The following is an 11,523-nucleotide window of genomic DNA, read 5'->3' as shown; positions in this document are numbered from 1 at the left end:
TTGGTCGAAATACAATACTTCTTCTTAGATCAATTAAAAGATTTCCCGAATAATGTATAATGGTTTCGTCCACCAGCTGGAGTAACATGTGCATACAAAACGCTGGTTGCGGGGTGACTGGAGAGACTGAACATTGACTGATCGCCCTCTCCTTACAGCGCCGTGCAACTCGACGCCAGGTTGTTTTCCTTTCGACACTTACTTTAAAGTACAGATCAAAGATCCGCTAGCATCTCGAGGAAGACTTTTGTAGATTTCTTCGTTTAGTTTGCCGTCGAAGAAATGTTATATGACAAGGAATTCTTGCATCTGGAAGGTAAGCTTGAGGTGTTTTCGGCCAGGTGTGGCGTCTTAACTATCCACGCATCGATAACTTTCAATGTTAAGAATTCTGTTGCTTCGTGACCCGGCTACGGGACGGCTGCAAGCAATGTACCGAGTGTGTTTTACATGCAAATAAACACGGCTCCTTGAAAGAGCTTCGGGTTAACATGTTTCCCTGACTTAAACACCTAGTAACAGACTCCGCCCCTTTTTCAGGTGTACTACAACATTCTTAAGGGCTCTTAAGGAAGTAGTGTTCAAGAAAAGATGGCAATGGACGTAGACGCCCTACACATCGCAAAATCTGTGGAGAAGAGATTGTAAGTATTGCTGGTTTTATTTTTCTTGTGGGGGAGTGAACACTGATTCAGCCTACAAAGCCTTTATTAGCTTAGCTAGAATTTATGGGCTATTTGGAAGATTGTAATGTGAAGTAAATTAGTTTATTGCCGTTATTTGTCTACATATGGCCAATCAAACATTCATTTGTCACATAAGGGTAAATTTCTCTGGTAAAAACATTGGTCATAAGACCAATTGTACACCGTATTGAGGCTAATTGTTTAATCATTCCCTGAAGGCGATTGCTAAAAACAAGCGTTGCTTAGGCCTTATCTTCTTGCTGGTGGCAATACAGAGCTATGGACTTTGGATTATGAACTTAAGGTGGCTTTGGCACCTCTCAAAGTTTGTTCAAGTAGGGAGTTCAACAGCAACAGGCCATTCTGACGGACGCGGTATTGTACAAGTGTGCTCCTGTATTGACATTGAATGATGACTTACCGGTTGCGAGCCCAAAAATACATTGACTTGTTTTTCATGTTGGCAATGCCCTGATGCAAGGTTTGCTTAATGTGTCTGCTGCTGTCGGATTCTGCATAACTCTTTAATAGTTTTGGGTGTCAGTTTGGCAATTAAGTAAATTTAGTGATACACTGATAAATTGCCCAATAGCACTGTGGCAGGACACCTAAAAAAGCTAGCTACTCTCCTTAACTTCCTTTTCCTCACCGACTGTTCATAAAAATCAGAGTACAAAGTACTACTTGATACACATTCTATAATCTACTGTAAATGCTTTTAACTCGACAGTGGTTTAATGTACACGTTTTTTATGGTAACTTCTTCACTGCGAACTAAGAACCACCTCGAAAACTCCCTATTTTCTCCCTACCGCAAACTTCACCAACTTAAAATGCATTTACAGTATGCATGTATGTGGAGTCTGCAGCAAGGAAATATATGTATCAAGCTTCTTCAGGTTGGCTAGTCATTACAAAGTGAAGTTATTCTATCTATTAATTATTTGTCTCAGGCTCTACAGCCAAACTATACACAACACACATGCACCATGAACAAAAAGATCTACAGATGTCTACAGATGTTTACACAACCACCTCTTTTCTCACCAACATTTTGGCATCTTTCAGCTGCCTTCAGCAGGCTGTAATTTGAACTCTACTTGCCGCAATGCCAACTGTTGGCCCAAACCTGACCTCTGCTATACATAAATGAGTTCAAGTGTTGTTGGAGATCTAATGTTTTGCCAATCGATTGAATGTATTGATCAGGTTGCCTTATCAGTGTCATTGAGCGCGGTTCCTCAACATGTTCTGAAAAAGTTTACTGTCAGCAGTGCAGATCACATAAGGGTTGACAAAAATAAGCTAGTGTGTTGATTTGGCCATAACGTTCTGTTTCATAAAGGGAAGAAAATAATTGAAAACATGTTGCAAATTCTTGGCAATGTCAAATTTGCAGTCAGCTGTTTGGATCACATAGAAGTCAACAAAACAGTTTTTTTATATGAGTGTTTTTTTAAACCCACGGTGCATTCATCAAACACTTACTGTCAGGGTTAGTAAGTGAAATGTAAATACGTTAACCAGTCGTGTTTTTAGTTCAGTCTAAATGACCCAGATCTAGAGATACATGCCTTTAAAGCTGATATTGTGTTTTTTTCCTGAGGTGTGACTGTTTCTTTTGCTCGCTCTGTCACTTGAAGACTTGCAGGCAGGGGCAGTATACAACTAAGAATTCAAAAGGAGTGGATCCAGGAGGGCCCGCATGCCCCTTTTACGTAGAACGTAATCGGCCGTTTTAATTTTACGTAGAGCGTTGCCGACCACTCCATAATTTAGCGTAGAGCGTAGGGGGGCTTTCTGAATTTAGCGTAGAGCGTAGGGAGGCTTTCTGAATTTAGCGTATTACGTAGCCGGCCCTCCAAATTTAGCGTAGAGCGTTGTTGGGACCCCCCCATGTAGGCCCTCATCAGGTAAAATGTTTTAGAACCTAGAGGCTAGACATATTTATCAAAGTCGTGGGAGGGAAATAGATTGCAGAAAGTGTCATATACCAAGTTTGAGGAACACTTACTTCGAGCAATATCATGTGAAATGTTAAATGTCAACAGGGAGGGAAATATTAGGAGGGAAGTGTTGAGTAAACAGAGCTGGTGTTACTAGTCAGCACTACTTCTGTCAACACACAGCTGTTTGAGTTAGGGCTGGCGGTCTTTTCAGTTCTGCATGCTTAAGTAAGGTGTTCAACAGCAGAGCAAAGATTGGAGGGATTTAGGTTCTTCCTGAAATGAAGGTCACTGGTGAAGGCGTCAATGTTATTGACCATTTCTCTGCAAAGGTCAAGTACGAGGGATGATCCAATGGATTATGGGGGTGGAAGGGTTGACACAAATTATGCAACTTTTGAAGTCCTTTAAAGGTTTGTTCAATGAGTGTTCAGGTCAAGGCCTTTGGAACAGTTTATTTCTGGGATTACAATCAAACCTGTACAGGTGACCACCTCTAGAAATGTTCATAATTAAGGATCACCTAGCTAATGTGACCACTTTTTGGTGGTCCCTTCGATGATTTTCCCCACTGACACAAGCATTAAGAATCCTGTCTAAAGTGTCTGTCACCACCTGTCCACATTTTGTAAACAGATTTTATCAGTCTTTTGATGGTCTTCTTGGGCAGGTTTGACAGTAACCATGAGCAAAGCCTAACAAACCTCAAGGTCCCAGCCCCTTCCCGCTGCATTATGACTCACTTTTCAACTTCAACTCAGCACTACTGATTACAGGTGAATGAGTAGAGTTATAAAACTTTATAAGCCTCTGCAACATTACTGATTTGTTTATGCACTTCAAACTAATCTGTTGTCAGGGTCCAGGACCATAAAGGCATTAGGACCAGTCCATTTAGACAGTTCATAGGGAGTATAGTTTATAAAAATTTCACTATTTATTGAAATAAATGGTTCTTGCTGAGCTACCAGAGTAGATCTAGAACTTTGGATTGAAAACTTTTCAGAAGATACCCTCATTATACAAATAATTTAGTGGGAGTCAGAAAATATGAAGTAGTCAATGTGATTCTCTGACTGAAGAGCTCTAACTTGTTTTCTCCAAAATGATCCAATGCTACAAACCAATAAATCTAAAAACATTCCTGTTGTTATGTGTTACAGGGAGTATTACATGAATGTGAGGAGATTGGAGGATGGATTTGATCCAGCAGGACAAGGCGTGTACCGAACATCACACCGTATGGTAGGTACACTTTACAATGGTCTGTACGTTGCATGTGTAGACCAGTCGTTAGCGACCCTGCCTCTGGACCATGAGGTTCAGAGTTTGAATCCTGGCTGCTGTTGTTGCTCCCCTGACATGCACGCTACTGGAAAGGGTCGCAGTCCTCAGGCAGGGATGGCCCTTTGTTCATTGTACTTTTTAAAGAATAAGGGGAATTTCCCACTTGGAAGGTGGAAGATTTGCTTACTCAGTGAGCATTGGTTTGAGATCACTTTCACTTTTTTTCTGTAATTTGATAAAGAATTTCTTTTTAAATCTCTCATACTTAAACAGCAGAATACAATGCAGTTTTAGCAATTCCTATTTGTCAACAAAGTTGATACTAATATCATATTGGATTTTTCTTACAGGCTCCATATGACTTGGGACACCTTCTAGTGTCCACCAAAAAGCCAAGAAGATTCAGAGGAAAAATCACCCAAAAACTGAACCCTCAAGAAACAGCAGACGCCAAATCTGCAGAGGACGAAAGCAACCCCTTATCCACCGGCAAAGTTGTGAAGGAAACATATGTGCCACAGGTGGCAAGAAGTGACAGTGGGTTTGAGAGCAGGAGTGAAACTCCGCATATTCCCAGGTTGGACATCAATGGGAAAAAAACCAAGCTAACTTCCAAAGCAGCGTCTTCTGACTATCCCAGGTACAAATTGATGAATGTACAAGTCCTTATTCTACAGTGTTATTGTATGATATTTCATTTCATTTCAACTTTGATGTAATATTGGCAGTATCATACAGTGTAATGCTGAGCAACAACACAAATTGATAGGTGTATTTCGAGTGCTTATACTACAATGTACGCATAATATTTCATGAGCTTTGATACTTTGACAGTAAAATATTGGCCTATAAAGTATGACTTTGAAATAGACAACACACTTGGGAATCAGACTTTGATTATGGGAATCAGACTAGTGTATTGGCAACACTGTGTTGGTATCTCTGTCCGAGATATGAAGGTTGTGTTTGAAATTCTAGCAATGTTTATCATAATATTTGATGTTACTCCTAAAAGCCGTGGTTTGAGAGTATGCTTGGTACAGAAGATTGTCATATGAATTTGTAAGGTTTAGAGAAATTTAATATAACAGTTTTGTTTCTCCTCCTCCCAGTCTACCGCTGACTCCACGACTGACCTCCAGTGCCAGACGTCGAGTTCCTGTCATGGAGGCTGACAGACTCGCCAAACATGCCACAAGACTCATCGTAAGTTACAAACATGTACTTAAAGGCAACCCAAGCAATCTTAGGGCCCAAAAATCGGATTTTGAACATCAATTCATTTAGTCATTTCTATACATGATTACGGTAGTTCAAACTCCACTATCACAATGTATAGCGACGTCCATGATGCAAAAAGATGACTTCGTTGTGATATGAGAACTCACTGAAAACCATCCCCGGGGTTTTCGTAGGCTTGCAAAACTAAGGGGATCATCGCATGGCATGCTTTTGGACGGTTTTAAAATGCTCAAAGTATGAAGTTATTAAACAAAATTAATGTGCTAGACAGTGTTAGTAAATGTCACTACAATAAAGATTTCAGCATTTTTTCTTATTTCCATTTTTTTTGTCCCTAATATTGCTTTGGTTGCCTTTAATAATTCATACAGCCATACATGCTAAGACTGTACCATGTTTACTAAATACATCAGTCTATCCGTTATATCCTGTAGCTTTAGTCCGCAGTACAGCGTTCCACAAAATAGCAGAGCAATTTGGATGCTCAGGGAGTTAGGTCAATCTCCATTCTGATTTATCTTTAAAAAGCTCATTTCGTAACTTTACTATATAGAGTGCAGGATCTCATTAGATAATATATTGTTTCTGAAGAAGTGTGTTTCAAAACACTAAAATCCTGATCCATCCATGTGCTAAGCTTCTCCATGTTGTCATCTTCAGGAAACTCTTCCGCTGGACCAGCTGACAGCCATGCACTCCAGCCGCTTCCACCCCGTACCTAAGCCAGTACAGCCACAGAGACCCAGGCAGAAGGTGGGACATACAATTCTACAGATCTAACCAACTAGATTTGTTGAGTTTTGCATTTTGATAAAAACCCAGCTCATAAGGTAGTAAGAGCAGTTGTGCGGAAGCATGATGCGTTTTCTATTGTCTACTAGTAGAGTACAATGCAGCTTTACCATGGCTTATGATATTTTTCAGTTAAGGGTCTGGACATACCCCTTCTCTTATTAACAGATGTGTAACACACAGATTTTTCTGAAGTTTGATGCCTGAAGCTCCCCCATCACTGGGACTGAAGGTCAAATACTCTTTGTAGCCAGAACCACTGTCCTCTGTGTCCATGGTATTTAACCCATACAACAGGGTTGCAAAATGTTACACCAACAGCCCCCTTTTTAATTGTAACTCTAGTTTTATCTATGGGAGAGAGTGAGTGTGTGAGTGAGTTTGGACTATGTGGTCATAACACATGCCTTATTATGTTTGTTCTGTTGACTCCTCCAGGATGTGAGTCCCAGGGCCAGCAGCCTGTCCAGGAATGTCTATGGCTTACTGCATGGGACAGCCACACGAGAGTACATCAGCAAAACTGGTGAGAGCATACTGTTTACCTAGTATGTAGTATGTATGTACTAGGAAGCTGTGTGGCACTTAGAAACCTTGATAAGCCCAAACTTTTCCCGGTCTTTGAATTTAAAATCTGTTCAGAACAGCAGTTCAGCACCAAGGACATACCAGTATTGACCGCATATTTTCAAGTTAACAAATTTATGACACCGTTTTTCTCTTCAGGCCTATTCATGTCACTTACAGACACAAATGAAATGAATTCAATTTACCTATCTATTTCATATTATTGAAATATGAAAGAAATGTATTGGAGCACAGAGTTGCAGCACTTTGTGTGTGCAGAGATTTTGATTCTCCTTCAGAACCCTACATAGAAAATGATCTTTACAGCCATGATGCATTTTCTAATTGCAAAAACAACAACTCAACAGCACAATAGACATGCCCACCATACCTATAGTAATTTCTTTACTTGTCCTAGTCTATGGCATCCCAGTCTAATGTATTATCCCCAATGGGAAACAATGGCTATATAGGTCGCAACATGTCAAACAAAATGCACCCGCAAATGTATGAATATTTCATTCATTTCATGAATGATCAGTGGTTTCATGCATGTAAAGCAATAATCTGCCTCTGAATTATTCATTTCATACTCGGACCATTGTACTTTTTAATGGGAAAGACAGCACAGACAATGGAATGATGAATACAGATACAGTGCACTATTGTTGAAGAGGACAAACTATTGAATAGTTTCTGATTGGAAACCAGTTCGACACATTGTCAGCATAATGTGTCTCTCTGGATATTTTTGTTGTCCACCACAAATCTGAATTGTTTACAATAGTAACCATTGAATTTGGTGGTTGTTGATTTATTTGAGGTCATGTGTCTAGACAGCTCAATACTAACTTCTATCATGTATTACTGGCTTTGTGTTTATGTTTGTGTTTGAATGATAAAAGGGGGAAGAAGGGCAAGATAACAGTTGAACATTAATCATCTAGTTTGTTTCTCCATCTAAATGGTTGTTTCAAAATGCCACCAACTTCCATCGACAGTATTTTTGTAATACATAAGCAATAGTTTTGATAACGTAAATTATTCCAGTTTGGCCCTATTTCTTTTCTCTATCTTCTATACTATACTGTAATTTTTGACATTTTTGCAGTGGTTTTAATACGTTTGCAGTTTTTGCAGTGACCACTTCACCGCAAACTTAAAACATGTATTTCCATTGCTGTACAGTGTGTGACTATAGCACTTCTGCAAAGTTAAGACCACTGCAAACATTCCATTTTGTCCCTACCAAAAACTCAAATCACTGCAGACTCAAAGGCATTTATTATTTCCTTTTTAGTCCTTCCTTAACTGTATGCATCTGTTGAATTGTGTCTTCTTCACTTCAAAAATCATTCTGTTCTACTATAGAAACACATAGGGTGAAATCTGCACGAGCGTACCGAGCCAAGTCAGCCAAACTGACTCCTCAACAACCAACGAAACCTGCCATCGAGAAGCCAAGATCCAAGTCAGCCATGGGTCTACACAGGCCAAAAAAGAAACCTATAAGAACTGTCACATTACGTGATGAGGATTTTGAGAATGATGAAGATGATGACAGTGAAATCTGGACCTCGCAGTACTTGAAGGAAGATGACTCAGCATCAGAAGAGGTGGTGTTTAAGGAGATGCCAAGAGGACCTGGGACCACAGTGCAACTTACTGGATGGTTAAGGCAAGTACATTTTGTAGCTTGATGATTTAGACATATTGCTCCAGTCTTTCTGTTTGTGTTAGTGTATGCCCATTGTTGGTGCAGATCCAACTTTCTTCTGTCAGACTGAGTTGGCCGGGCCCAAATTTGTTCCCACTGTCAGCTTTATTTTGCATGCAGGAGATTAATGTTGCTGTTGCTGAAGTCGGGAACACAAGGATGGCATGTGTCAAAGAGCGGAGCATGCAATGTTTGAAATGGACATGGTTGTGTTATAATGCTACATGTATTTTGTCAATAAATTTACAAAAAACTCATAGGTGTGAGATTTTGATATCTTGTTGTAAAAGTTTCTTAAAGATTATGACACAGTGTAATATGCAAATCTATGTTCAGTGACACTCCTTGTACTAGCAGCTTTGTTTGGTGTAGTATTTTTTCCGTTGTGAAACCTTATTTATTCCTAATAATAAATATACATTTGTCTTACCTCTTTAACAGTGAACAAATGGAAAAGTGGACAGAAGAATATGATGCAGAGGAAAAGGTTGATGCTGAACAAGTGCAGAGTACTCAATCAGATGATGAGGGGGATGACAACCAATCAGAAAGCAGAGCTGAGGATCACCATGACAACCAAGAGGATGCAGAAGAAGTAGAGGAAACAGTTGAAGAGAAGAAGGAGGAAAAGTTGGAGGAGTCATCTAGCAGCAAAAAAGATGACAGTCAAGAAGAGAACCAATCAGAACCCGAGAAAAAGGAATCAAGATTCAGTCTTAAACTCGGCTTCGGGTCTAAGAAGGAGAAGACCAAGAAAAAGGTAGAGTCAGAACCGGAGAAAAGTTCTGGTGAGGATATGGGACACGATAAACAACAGGAAGGAAAAGCTGCTGAAAAGAAAGGAAAGAAATTTGGCTTCGGAATGAGTATGAGGAAAAAGTCTGGAAAAGAGGATAATAAGTCTGAAACAAAAGAAAACAAGGAAGAAACCGCAGCAGAAAAAGATAATGTTTCACCAAACAACACAGAAGTAGAAGTGAAAGAGGAAGAAAAATCACCAGTGCAATCAGAAAAACAAGAGGAAGATACACCTAGCTCAGAAGATTCAGTCGAAGCTGAAATCAAAAACACAGATACTGGAAAGGAACAGAATGACACTGTTGAGTCTGAAAAAGCATCCCTTGGCTCCAGGACGAGTCTGAGTCAGAAAGAGAGTAAAGAAGCATCGAATGATGGAGACGAGGAGAATATGACAGACAAGGATGCTGTGAAAGAGACAGAAGAGAAACAGGAAGAAGAGGACAATGCTGAGGAGGTTGGAGCATCTGTATCTGGTACACAGGAAAAAAGAGTGAGTGTTTCTAGCAACCGATCAAATAAAGAAGTCCCTGAGACTCAAGAGGGACAGGTACAGAGTCATGAAGCTTCAGAGGAAAAAAGAATTAACAGTTCAAGTAAGCAGTCCATCAAAGAAGGCCTTGAAATCAAGGAGGAACAAGCACAAAGTCATGGAGGTTCAGAGGAAGATGGAGGAGCAAACTCAGAAGTGCAGAGGACTGACAGTGTTACAAAAATGCAATCTGAATCTGAGAACACCAATGGGAAAGAACAAAAGGATACAGCATCCCTAGATGCTGAAAAGGGACTTGATGAAACAGTTGTAGAGCAGGAGACAAAAGAAGAGGAGAGAGATGAAATTAAAGAAAATGAGGCAGGCAGTGCAGAAGAAAAGCTGGAAGAAGTAGGGAGCATGGACGGAAGGGATTCAAAGGACAAACAAGAAAATAGTGCAGGAAATCATGAGACACAAGGAGGAGAGACAGATAATAGTACTGAAGATTCTAGCAGTGATGACAAGAAACTTACCTCAAAGGAAGAGGAGGAGGAGGAGGAGGATCAAAATGACCAGTTGGAAAACAAACCAGAACACAGAATTAGTGTTAGAAAGAAGAATAGAGGATCAAAGGAGTCAGTCACCAAAGAAGTCCAAGATTCTAGTGTTGATGACAAGACAGTGAGCTCAAAGGAAGAAGAAGGGATCCAACTTGAAGAGGGTGGGTCAGAAAAGAAATCAAAACGCAAAAGAAGTTTGAAGAAAAAAGCATCGAAAGAGTCAGTCACCAAAGAAGTCCTAAAAGAAGTAGAAGAGCAAGAGGATGCATCAGAAAAGAAATCAAAACACAAAAGAAGTTTGAAGAAAAAAGCATCGAAGGAGTCAGTCACAAAAGAAGTCACAGAAAGTTTGGAGCAACAAAATGTAGAGGATGAGAGCAAATATGCTGCTGATACCACAGATGATAAAAGTGAAACAGAGACCTCTAGATCTGAGCAAGAACCTAGAACAGACAATGTAAAAAGTAGTAGCCTCTCATCCCTTGGAAAGTTGAGTAACTCATCTCTAAATGTTCCTAAACTTGTTGAAGATACAGGAGAAGATGGAAAACAGAAAACTGGAAATGAGAAAGACGGTGACTCTTACAGCGTAAGCTCAGCAACTTATCACATGGTGTATACAGAGAGTCCAGAGCACGAAAAACTGCCAGAATTCTGATCAAGCACAGATGTTGTGAAGGACAATTTGTGTTGATCCACTGTTATATTTCGGCATATGAAAGGGTGGTTATGCTACAACTGTGCTGTATTATGATTACAAATGTACATATGATGCTGATTTTGTTGTTGAATGTTATGAAACGTTCACAGCAAAGCCAATGAAGTTTGTAAAAATGTTGAAGCCTTTAATACCCATCATTAATGGTGACTTTATCATATGACATTACACCTAACAACAGTCAAGTGAAATATTACACTTGTACAAATTTTGAAATTAATGCCAAAGCTTGTTTATATCTGTGTGTTATAATGTCTGCTAAGTTTTACACAACCATGCTCAAAGCGCTAAAAGTATTTTTGTTTTACTACTCAAATGTATATTGATTTGAAAAAAGAGTTTTCAGTGCTGAACCATGTGTATCAAATATTTTGATTGTGACCAGCATTTCAGATCTTTATGGAAAATTCACTCAATGTTTTCCAATTTTTCAAACTACATGTATTCCTGCCCAAATGATTATATAAGCTGCAATAGGTACATTTTTGTTTCATATCGTTCAAATGTAATGTGCATACCATGTTTGATGCACTTCTTTTTTTTACTAGATAAAGAGCAAAATTGTTTATATTAAGTGAGTTGAACTTGCAGCACTTCATTGCCATATATTGCTTAAGATTTTATATTACCTGATTTGGGGGGTTAGTGTGCCAATGGTTGATACATCATTGAGGTGTGATCATATGGGAAACAAAAGACTATCAGTATCTATGCTGATAGTCTTTTGTTTCCCAT

The 11,523-nt window shown here is 39.4% G+C and overlaps 1 protein-coding gene across 1 annotated transcript; it reads left to right on the top strand.

Moving 5' to 3' along the window:
• Positions 1 to 58: 58 nt before the first annotated feature.
• On the top strand, positions 59 to 11,362 carry LOC136447106 (glutamic acid-rich protein-like). The gene is made up of 9 exons (XM_066445798.1): positions 59 to 179; positions 541 to 644; positions 3,796 to 3,877; positions 4,270 to 4,559; positions 5,032 to 5,125; positions 5,822 to 5,914; positions 6,392 to 6,479; positions 7,892 to 8,198; positions 8,679 to 11,362. The coding sequence occupies exons 2-9, from the start codon at positions 592 to 594 to the stop codon at positions 10,726 to 10,728; spliced, it is 3,057 nt and encodes a 1,018-aa protein (XP_066301895.1). The 5' UTR covers positions 59 to 179; positions 541 to 591; the 3' UTR covers positions 10,729 to 11,362.
• Positions 11,363 to 11,523: the final 161 nt, after the last annotated feature.

Source organism: Branchiostoma lanceolatum, chromosome 13 (genome assembly GCF_035083965.1).
Source record: "Branchiostoma lanceolatum isolate klBraLanc5 chromosome 13, klBraLanc5.hap2, whole genome shotgun sequence".
Classification (NCBI taxonomy): Eukaryota; Metazoa; Chordata; class Leptocardii; order Amphioxiformes; family Branchiostomatidae; genus Branchiostoma; species Branchiostoma lanceolatum.
This window is presented reverse-complemented; position numbering and strand designations above follow the sequence as displayed.

Bases quoted from the DNA above. Each gene is read 5' to 3' on its own strand.
- LOC136447106 (XM_066445798.1), top strand. From the start codon at position 592: ATGGCAATGGACGTAGACGCCCTACACATCGCAAAATCTGTGGAGAAG. The intron at 645-3,795 runs GTAAGTATTGCT...TATGTGTTACAG, and splicing joins AAATCTGTGGAGAAGAGATT to GGAGTATTACATGAATGTGA. The intron at 4,560-5,031 runs GTACAAATTGAT...TCCTCCTCCCAG, and splicing joins GCGTCTTCTGACTATCCCAG to TCTACCGCTGACTCCACGAC.